Genomic DNA, 11,814 nt, shown 5'->3' on the forward strand with positions numbered 1-11,814 from the left:
AAGTATATAGACATTTTAATTTAATAAAATTAATAGATAAAGATATAATTTAAAACATATATAATTTATTATAAAATTAATTTAAAATGTTACATAACATTGATACAATATTTAAATTTAGGTTAAATCAAATTGAATAATATTTTATATCAATATAGCTAACTTAAATCATTATTTTTTTTCCGGCCACAATTTATCTGGGGCATTGTTTTCCCCGAGGCCTTCCGATAGATGGTACTTACCTACAAAATTCATATAGGGAGGCATAAGGTTTGGCCTAGGCTATGCAGTGCCTTTTAAAGGGCTGCATAGCCAGTGCCGGTCAGTTGGGCCAAATTAAATTTTATCCATTTCATAGACGAATTGGGAAGCTTTATTATTTAAAAAAATATAATTAATCATTAGATTTTAATTGTATAACAATTTTTATATCAATGTTTTAAATGGTATGTTAATCTTTACATCAATTCTTCAAATCATATTTTATGCTAATCTTTTCATATCAATACTTCAAATCATATTCTTTGATCCATCATCAAAATGAATTCTAGACTTATTCTCATTATGGATCATGGAGTATGATTTGAAATGGTATAAAAATTCAAAATCTAAAATTATTACTAGGGGAGAGGATCACCCTAACTTCGTGCTTCTCAGGGAAATTTTAAATCACTCCCAATTTACTTGGCAAGTCCCCTACTTCAAGTTCGAAGACCACATCATCAAATATGATGCCACATTAACATTTTTTATAGCACTTTACTTGGAAAGTCCCCTACTTATAACTCTAGTTCGAGGACCACATCATCAAATATGGTACCACATTAACATGTTTTTTGACAAGGTGCCCAAAACAACCCTGAAAAAAAAGTAAGATGCATACGTGTGCACTAAGTCATGTTTTATTGGCATGTTGATGTGGTATCACACGATTCCATGCTTTTTAGAACTAAGGGATACATTTCATTCCATTATGGTTAGTAATCATCAACAATAGTAACTTTAAAATCACAACTAAATATTGGTGTATATTGGTGCAATATTGTCAAAAAATAATTGGGGATTAAATCAACAAATACTATCATAGCTATTGGAATGACCTCAACTATTGAGTCTTCTTCCCTATATTAAAAAAAATAATGTTTTTCTGTTGTATTTTATGAATTGGGACTAAAATATTGTGAAAATTATAAAGAGTTTCTTTGATTTTCAGTCCTAAATAAATTAATAAATATTTCTTTTACATTGATCAGGGAAAAAATATAAAGAGTAAGAGCTACAAACATATAGTTAATATCTAGACCTAAACTAAACTCTCTATCAAGGATTGCAATACAACCATAAAGAAGGTTGAAAGTAGAAGGCAACAAAGAGTCAATGCATGAATTGAAACATTCTATGATATTGACCAAGATTGTTGTTTTCAAAATTAAAATAAAATTTAATTTTTTTTTTCATAGTTGAATTGAGAAGTTTTGTTATTAAACAAAACAAATTTTTTTTGTCATTATATTTTATGAATTAGAGTTAGAAAGATGTGAAATGGTGGAGAGATAAGCTTGTTGATTTTGAGTCTCTACAATGTACTTGTAGTCTCATTAAGGTTGAGAGATCATTTAATTTTGAGTTACATTATTTACTAATTGATTGGAAGAAGATCTAATGATTGCCCACTTGAATATAATTGTTATGAAATGTCTTTAATATTTGTAGCTTTTACATATTGCTTTACACTTATGGTTCAAATTCAATTGTCCTTTTTGACAAAAAAGTGTTGAATATGTGAAATACATATTTTGATCTTTTGAGATCACTTATTTCTCAACAAACAATAGGTTGTAGTGTTTAGAGACTTTTTTTCTATTTTTAATCATGATCTAAATTGAAAAGAACTATTTTTTAGATTAGTATGTACAATGATATGATTGTGGATTCTATTCTTCAAGTAACTAAAACTCTAAGACTTTACTATAATATATTTCTTCATATGGCTTTTTCTTTTCATATCTTTAAGGCTTATGGAAGAAGAATGTTAAGATCATGATCAACTTCAACAAAATAAAGAACAAGTTTTGAAATTTTTAACTTGATAACAAGCATAGTCAATGTAGAACTATTATACCATTTATCTAATTTTATGTCTCTTATAACCCTTGTCACAATATTATTATTGGTTGTATAATTCTTCCTTTGATAATTTCAATTCTTACAATTACTTTATTTGATATAAAAAAATAAAGTAAATTAAAAACAATAATTTAACAATTTCACAAAGTAAAATAAAAAATGCAAAGAGAAGAATCCTATCCCCTAATAAACAACAAAAATATAACTTAATTTTAAGCTCTTCAATCATTCATATTCTATTACTTCATCGGTTAGTCACATGCATTCTTATACTTATACAAAATATATGATGACCTAAGAGCTGATTTGATCTTTAGGCCCTACTATAAATAAAATTTTATTCTGCATAAATAAAGAAAACACTAAAAGGCACTTGAACTCATCATATTTGTTTTTCATTAATAAAAAAGAAGAATTGAATCTATTATTAATTGAGAAATAATGTTTTTTTGTTATATTTTATAAATTGGGACTAAAAAATAGTGAAAATTATAAAGAGTTAACTTCTTTGATTTTCAGCCCTAAATAAATTAATAAATATTTTTTTATATTGATTAGGAAAAAAAAATATAAAGTGTAAGAGAAGGTTGAAAGTAGAAGGCAACAAAGAGTCAACGCATGAATTGAAACATTCTATGATATTGATCAAGATTGTTGTTTTTGAAATTAAAATAAAATTTAAATTTTTGTTTCATAGTTGAATTGAGAAGTTTTGTTATGAAAAAAACTAAAATATTTTTGTCATTATATTTTATGAATTAGAGTTAGAAAGATGTGAAAGAGCTAAGCTCCTTGATTTTGAGTCTCTACAATGTAGTTATAAGAAGGTCAAGAATCCCTTTAATTTTAAGTTATGTTATTAAACAAATTGATCCTTAAGGACGATGATCTAATAGTCGTCCAATTAATCTCTTTCATTTTGTGTCTCTATGATGTAGTCTCATTAAGGTGGAGAGATCCTTTAATTTTGAGTTACATTATTAAACTAATTGATCCTTAAGGAAGAATATCTAATGATTGCCCACTTGTACCTTTTAGATATTGCTTTACACTTATGGCTCAAATTCAATTGTCCTTTTTGACAAAAAAAGTGTTGAATTGTGAAATACATCTTTTGAGATCACTTATTTGTCAACAAGCAACAAGTTGTAGGGGAAGAGCACCAATAGCTAACATAGTTCCAATAACCGTCACCTTATTGTCATGTTAACCCCCCAATAGCCATCATAGTGAAAACACCATTAATAAATTTATTTTTTACCAATAGCCGATCATTTTTTGTAATTTTTTGTTCATAATTGGCCCATTTGTGCACCACTATTGGGACATTTGTCAATAGGTACTCGAGATTTTGAGTTGAGGGTTATTAGAACATCTTTAGTTACCTAGAAGCCAGATCAATAGCTATAAGCAGTTAAGTCGCATACGAAGACAACTAAAAAATATATATCAAAATTCGATGTACCGTTTAGGATCTGTGGGTGTGCGAAGTTAGCTATGATGACTACTGGTGCTCTTCCCCTAGTGTTTAGAGAGTTTTTTGCGATTTTTAATCATGATCTAAATTGGAAAGAACTATTTATTTTATTTTAGTATGTACAATGATGTGATTGTGGATTCTATACTTCAAGTAACTAAAACTCTAAGACTTTAATATATTTCTTTTCATAGCTTTAAGTCTTATGCAAGAAGAATGCTAAGATCATAGACCAACTTCAACAAATTAAAGAACAAGTTTGAAGTTTTAACTTGATATCAAGCATAATCAATATAGAACTATTATACAATTTATATAACTTTGTATCTCTTGTAACCCTTATCACATTAATATTGTTGGTTGTATAATTCTTCTTTTGTACTTTGTTTGATATAAAAATATAAAGAAAATTAAACAATAATTTTACTATTTCAAAAAGTAAAATAAAAAATGCAAAAACAAGAATCCTATCCCGTAATAAACACAAAAGATAACTTAATTTTAGGCTCTTTAATTATTCATATTCTATTACTTCATCGGTTAGTCACATGTATTCTTATACGTATACAAAATATATGATGACCTAAGAGCTGATTTGATCTTTAGGCCCCACTCTAAATAAAATTTATTCTGCATTAATAAATAAAACACTAAAAGGCACTTGAACTCATCAGATTTGTTCTTCATAAATAAAAAAGAAGAATTGAATCTATTATTAATTTAGAACAAATTCAATGACGGAAATCTGATTTGATTTTGACACCACCGCTAAACAAATGTAACCTTTGATGAGACTGGGAAGATAGCTTTAAATTAAAACCATGACGTACATATTATTAACTTTGAAGGATGTGTTTCATCCATCTGTCAAAGCCGTAGTTAGACGGAATAGTTGGGCCAGCAGCATCAATCACGCGTATACTGACAATTTTCGTTGGACTTTCGATGGCCTCGGTGACAGATGTTTTTTGTTTTCTGGTTAGGGTATTTTGAGAGATGAAGGCCTTTATCCAGTTCTGCTCTTACCCTATTTTGAAGGCTTCTCTTAGATATTGCAATGGATTCTGAGCAGTTCAAGAAATTGCAGTCTAGTGGAAAGCATGAGCGCATGGGAAGCTATGGAGAAAAGGAGATCAAACGAAAACGGACAGATGATGGTGAAGATGATGAAGTCCAACAATTTTTCGCTTTGGTGGATAGAATCCAAGCGATGCACAGACATTTTAGACAGAAGCAAGTGAACCCTGTTTCTGCAGAGTTGGTGTCTTCAATGGAAGAAAATGTGGGTGCTAATATTATCAAACGTGAATCAATCTGGAAGCCTTCATTTGAACCAGAGGACTTTTCTTATCTGTATTCAAACGTTCACCCTTCTGCACAAAGTGAATCCACTTCATGTATGAACAACAGTGCAACAGCTTCTGGTGCATCCAAACAGCTAGATCGTGGAACTGATAAATCTATGCCTACAGAGAGATTTGATTTAAATGTAGAGCCAGCTTCATAACAAGGGTTATTCTACATTACCAGATTGTTGCCATGCGCCAACATCAGGTATTTTCTAAGTGGGTGGTCACATCTAAATTGATTATTCATTTCTAGTTTTTCATTTCTGTGATGGATGATGGAGTTGTTAGGGCAGAAATGTAAATGAAATGACAAAAATAAAATGAAACACTTTTCGATTAGTATTCAAGAAGTACTTGCTGCATAATAAAGGCAGCGAACAGTTTGCACAGTTACACAAAAACTATCGGATGGAACAAATAAGTTATAACTGTACAAAAACTAATAAAATCAAACAAAACTAAAATTAACCTAAAATTACTAAGTTTTAACCTAAAGATTAATACATTAACATCTCCCCCTTAATCTGAAGGAGTTAAACCAATCATTTCACGAAATTTTTCAAACTTAACATGACCCAATGCTTTGGTAAGTATATCTGCAGGTTGGTCTGTAGTAGCACAATATTGAAGGGAGATACTGCCATCTTTCACATAGTGCCGAATAAAATGAAACTTGGTGTTGATATGTTTGGTACGATCATGAAACACTGGGTTCTTAGCCATTTTTATAGTAGATTGATTGTCAATAAAGAGTGGTGTGGAAGAAGCTTGTGGTGCCTGCAAATCTGCAAGAATTCTTCGAAGCCATAAGATTTCTCTAGTTGCCTCAGATGCTGCTATATATTCTGCTTCTGCAGAAGAGAGAGTTGGGATTGGTTGTTTTTTAGATTTCCAAGAGATTACAGCAGAACCAAGAGACATTAAGTAACCTGATGTAGATTTTCCATCATCCATATCACCTGCATAATCTGAATCTGAATAACTAAGCAAAGAAAATTTTGATATCTTGGAGTATTTAAGCCCATAGTTTTGAGTGCCCTGTAGATATCGAAGAACCCGTTTGGCTGCTAACCAATGAGTTTCTCTAGGTTGTTGCATAAATCGTGACAGAACTCCAACAAAAAAAGAAATATCAGGTCGAGTAGTTGTAGCATAAATCAAACTGCCAACTAGTTGCCTATAAGAAGTTGCATCAACCAAATTAGAGGAATCATTAGATAAAAGTTTGAGATTTTGCTCCATAGGAGTGCTGAGAGGCTTGCAATCAGCCATACCAAACTTTTTGAGAAGATCACCAATATATTTTTGTTGACTGATGAAGATAGATTGGGGGTTTTGAATCACCTCAATTCCCAAATAGTAATGAAGATGACCCAAATCAGTCATATCAAAACCTTGCTGCAATCCTTCTTTTACATTTTGAATATTAGCCTCACTAGTTCCAGTGATGAATAAATCATCCACATAAACAATAAGATAGACAATAGTACCATCAATCTGTTTAACAAAAAGAGTTGCATCATCAAATTCAAAGTGATGAAAATTCAACTGCAAGAGATGCTCAGTAAGTTTTTCATACCAGGCTCGTGGGGCTTGTTTTAAACCATACAATGATTTTATAAGCTTGCATACCTTGTCCTCTTTACCAGGAACTTCAAAGCCTTCAGGTTGAGTCATATATACTATTTCTTTAAGATCACCATTCAAGAATGCAGTTTTAACATCCATGTGATGGATGTTCCAACCATTTTGGGCTGCTAAAGCCAACAAAACACGAATAGTAGTCCATTTTGCTGTAGGGGCAAATGTTTCATCATAGTCTATGCCCTCTTTTTGAGCATAACCTTTGGCAACAAGGCGTGCTTTGTGTTTATCAAGTGAACCATCAGCATTATATTTATTTCTAAAAATCCACTTACAACCGATAGGTTTACAATAAAGAGGAGGATCAACCAACTCCCATGTGCCATTATTCAAAAGTGCATTATACTCATGTTGCATAGCTTGCCTCCAAAATGAAATATGATGAGCTTCTTTATAGGAATTTGGTGTTGAGTCGATTGTGAGATTGAGCTCATCAATAGACTCAAGGTTATCTGAAATATTAGATTGAGCTTGTAGCCTTGCTTTATAAGAACTTCTTGTACCTGTTTAACCTATTTCATCAGGTCGCAAATCTTTCAAAGTTTGTTGAACTTGTTTGGTCCACCTATGAGAGGATTTTTGTGGGACAATAGATGTTTCTATTTGTAGATTAGAATCTTCATTGGGAGGTAATGAGTCAGGCTCATCATTAGTGAGAACATCACTATGAGAAGGGGCTTCTTCTGGTACATGAAGAGGTGGAGCATCATGAGTTGAGGTAGCTTGAGATGCAGGTTCTACACATGTATTCATTCCTCCAGAGCCTAAAATCTCACAAGAATTTTCTATCCAAGGAGAAGATGTGGCAAATTTATCAAGCTGTTTTAACTCATTTTCAATATGTGTATCACTTTTGAAAGATTCACAAAATACAACATCACGAGCAATAAATTTTTTTTTATGAACTTCATCATATAATCTATAGGCTTTTGAAGTTTCAGAATAGCCCAAAAAAATGCACTTATAACTATGATGATGCAACTTATTCCTTTTTTTCTTTAGGAATCAAAGCATAGCAAATAGAACCAAAAATTCGAAGGTGTCAAATAGTTGGAGGATAACCAAACCAAACCTCATATGGAGTTGTTTGGTGAAGAGCAGATGATGGAGATCTATTGCGAAGATAGACTGCTGTTCTTGCTGCTTCAGCCCAAAAATATAACTTGATGCCTTTGAAATATAACATTGCTCGAACCATGTTCATGATAGTTCTATTCATTCTTTCAACAACACCGTTTTGTTGAGGAGTGCCTGGAATAGTGAGATGATGCTGAATACCATTTTGACAAAGATAATCCTCAAAAATTAGAGAAGTAAATTCTCCACCATTATCTGTTCGAAGAGTACCAATTTGAGATTGAGCCTAATTTTCAATCATAACACGAAATCTTTTAAAAGTGTCAAAAGCCTCTGATTTTTGCTGCAAAAAATAAATCCAAGTCATGCGACTATAATCATCAATAAACAAGATAAAGTAATTAGATCCTCCAATAGAAGTTACTGGTAAAGGCCCACACAAATCTGAATGAATGAGTTGCGATTTTCTATGTGCTCTCCAGGTGGAATGAGGAAAAGAATTTTTATGTTGTTTGGCAAGAATACATGCTTCACATTTTTCAATTGATTTAAAAAAAAATGGTAAACCATCAACACCATTCTTTTGCATGATATGAATGCTATCATAACTAATATGCCCCAATCTTGCATGTCATAAAAGGCTTGGTGATATACTCTCTTCTTCAGTAAGATATGCAAAATTTTTAGAAGTAGATGCACCATTTAATTTTAATAATCTTCCATCTTCACACCCAGTGAAAACAATTTGATTGTTAGATGTTTTTCTTACAACAACCTGCCCATCTTTTAAGAAAATAGAATAGCCTTTTTGTCGAATCAATACTAATGATAGCAAATTTCGTTGTAATTCTGGAATAAATAATACATCATGAAGCACAAGGTCTTGAAGATTAGGCAACTTAAATCGAATAGTTCCTTTTCCAAGAGGTTTCAGACTAGATTTATCTGCTAAATAAATTGGACCATAGGCACCTTCATGAAATTCTTCAAAACAATCACGCTGAAATGTCATATGTTGTGTGGCTCCAGTATCTAAGATCCAAGAATCATACCATGAGGAATTAGATGTAAAATCTGAAATAGAAAGCACATATTGATCACTATCACTGTCACAAGCAAATTGGGCTGCTCCTGAAATTTTATCCTCTGAAATTTTATCATCACTGTGCATTTTTATTTTATCTTTCTGTTTAAATGAATTTTCTCTAAAACTTTCTATCTTGTCCCATGAGAGCTTACATTCATGTGCTTCATGACTACCTTTTCTACCACATCTTTTACAATATAAATACTGCCTATCATTTTGATTATCATGTTGCCTCCATTGACCTCTAGTTTTTCCTTTATCATTATAACTATACTTTGAAGAGATTTTATTGATAGATTTTTCTTTTTGATGAGCAAAACAAACATTTTCAGTAGTATTATCTATTTTCCTTCCAAAAGCTTTTTCACGTTCTGCTAACTTTTCAACCAATTTATCAAATGAAATGGTTTTCAATTGATTACTTGCTTGAAGAGACTCTAGATAAGTGGAATGTGTTGGAAGAAGTGCCTTGATGAAAGCAGTGAGATAGATATCAACTTTTCCACCTGCAGCATCAACATCATGTTTTATAGCTCTGATTTCAGAAGCCAAACTCATAACATCACCATTTTTCAATTCAAGATTAAACAATTTTAATTGTAACTGAATAAACTCTAATTCTGAATGAGAATCAAATAAATCTTTTAATTTGTGAAGGGCTTCCCATGCAAATGTGCATCCTTGTATATGTCGATACACATCTCCATTAACAGAAGCTCTTATCAAAGCCAAAGCTTTGGAATTTTTATATTGCCAAATTTCTTTTTCTTTAGCCTCAATTGGTGTTGTAGGTTGGGCATTTGCATCACAAATTTTAGACCATAAATCATTAAAAATGAGAGTGTTTTCAATTTTTCTATGCCATTCCATCCAATTATCTTTTCCTGTTAAAGTTTCTCCAATCAATGAAACAATAGACTGCATTCTGAATTTAAAATAAATAAACACAATTTGCAAGGCCTGCAACTTTAAAATAACTTCTCAATCCTTTAAAAATAGAGAATAAATAAATTGATATCACCTGAATCAATTTATTGTTTCTGTAGAATTCTCTGCTCTTATTTCTCCGCTCTGATACCACTGTTAGGGCAGAAATGTAAATGAAATGACAAAAATAAAATCAAACAAAACTAAAATTAACCTAGAATTACTAAGTTTTAACCTAAAGATTAATACATTAACAGGAGTTTGATATGAAATGTTATAAAAATAAATTTGTACAGTTAATATCAGAAATTATGCACCAATAATATATGGACTGTGGAAATTTTATATCTACAATGTAAGTTGATTTCTTAAATATGAGAATAGACTCAGAGGTTAGGATTTACTGGATGCATGTGGTTTGCAGGCAATTGGTGATTGCATACATCTTCAGGGGACTAGTCTCCCTAGTCTACCCTCAACTCGTTCCTTCCCTGACCCCAACTTGGCTTGGCAGAAACAGTAAGTCCAAAGTAAGGTAGGTAGGGGGCTAGGCTGGCTTGGGTCATGAAGATACCCTTGAGTTAACAAAAAAATAAAAAAATATAAGAATAAAAACAAAACTTTGATGAATTTTTTCTTCTTTCTATCTATTGATGGGTGATGGAGTTTGATCGGTAATGTTGATAAAATAAACTTATACAATTGATAGCAAAAACTCTGTACAATAACATTATGGATAGTGGAAACCTTATGTCTATAATGTAAGTTGATTGCTTAAATATTAGAATAAAAGCAAAACTTTCAGCTTTGATTACTTTTTTTTTTTAAATGGAGGATCTTATATCCACAGAGAACTTTTAGCTATCTGATATGGGAGCACAAGTCTTTAGATTGAGAGTCAAATTAAAACTTTCAGTTTTGATTATTATTACTTTTTTTAATAGAACATTTTATATCATACACAAAGAACTTTTAGCAATCTGATAGCACAAAGCCTCAAGGTTATCCATTATTTCAAATTTGTTCAGCCTCAATCTTGATTGAAGCCTTCTAATCAACAAAACTTGATCCCTAATAAACTCATTCATAACACCTCATTCATAAATTAAGAATCCATAGACACAAACAGATTTGAAAATTTTAGAAGTAAATATATTATTATTATTCAGGTAGGGTGGGTCTTATTGTAATCTGACGATTAAAAGTGCGTGTTTCCCTAGCTTCAATTTGTAACAAAGTACATCATTTTAGATGAACTGTTATGACCTAAATCAAAACTAATAGATTATTAAATCATGAGATTTGTTGGAAAATGACATTAATATCACCTGTGCCATCTTATTGTTAGAAATAGTGATTGCTATCTCAGGCTAGGAAATCTTGTCAGTATAGTGTAGTTTTCATGTATTGTGATAGAAACATAAAATTTGTGGGAAATTTAGTTTGTGAGCAAAATTACCTAATGCTTATCTTTCCTATTTATTCTTTAGGCTGAAACTATTCTTTTCCCCCTCTTTGCTCAGTACGACGAAACTGAAATCTGTACACTCTGATACGTTTCGTTCAAGCATTGTAATTGCAGCAGTAGGATTCAAGTCACATGTTTGTTGGGTTTGGTCCACAGATCTTACATCTCTTATAGAAAAAATACTTTAATCCTACGTCAAGCTGAAGCGATATCAAATGTGGTCTTACAAAGTTTACTAAAATAGGAGATTTTTCTCTTTCTTTGGCCAAAGAAGATCTATCAACTTATTTTGAAGAGTAAGTGATGAAAATTCTTTACTTACATTTTCAATGTGACATTGAAGATTTTATAGCACAATTTCAATTCGGAGATGTTTTCTCTCTATCAATTTAGGAGTGCTAGAAAAAAGCTTTTAGTTTAGCTTATGGTATTAAAATTGATTGCAATTTCTACAGTTGGTGTACTTTTACAGAAAAATATTATATTGTTTGATATGATATATTTTCTTCTGTACAGTTAAATGTTTATATTTGAAGTATATTATAAAAATTTGTAGAAAGATTTGTTATTAAATTTTTGGTTTAAATTGTGTAAATTTTTTTACATAAACGTTTTAGATTCATCATTAGAATAAAAGAGAGAGAGTTGAAGAATATAA

General features: G+C 31.1%; 1 protein-coding gene across 2 annotated transcripts; it reads left to right on the forward strand.

The window, feature by feature from the left end:
* Positions 1-4,521: 4,521 nt before the first annotated feature.
* Positions 4,522-11,397, forward strand: LOC131031356 (uncharacterized). Of its 2 annotated transcripts, none has more exons than XM_057962452.2 (2): positions 4,522-5,158; positions 11,179-11,397. In XM_057962452.2, the coding sequence occupies exon 1, from the start codon at positions 4,662-4,664 to the stop codon at positions 5,109-5,111; it is 450 nt and encodes a 149-aa protein (XP_057818435.1). In that variant the 5' UTR covers positions 4,522-4,661; the 3' UTR covers positions 5,112-5,158; positions 11,179-11,397. The 2 variants fall into 2 exon arrangements, with proteins under 2 accessions (XP_057818435.1, XP_057818434.1); XM_057962451.2 differs by lacking the exon at positions 11,179-11,397 and adding an exon at positions 10,113-10,425.
* The last annotated feature ends 417 nt before the right edge of the window (positions 11,398-11,814 follow it).

This window comes from Cryptomeria japonica, chromosome 5, assembly GCF_030272615.1.
Source record: "Cryptomeria japonica chromosome 5, Sugi_1.0, whole genome shotgun sequence".
NCBI lineage: Eukaryota > Viridiplantae > Streptophyta > Pinopsida > Cupressales > Cupressaceae > Cryptomeria > Cryptomeria japonica.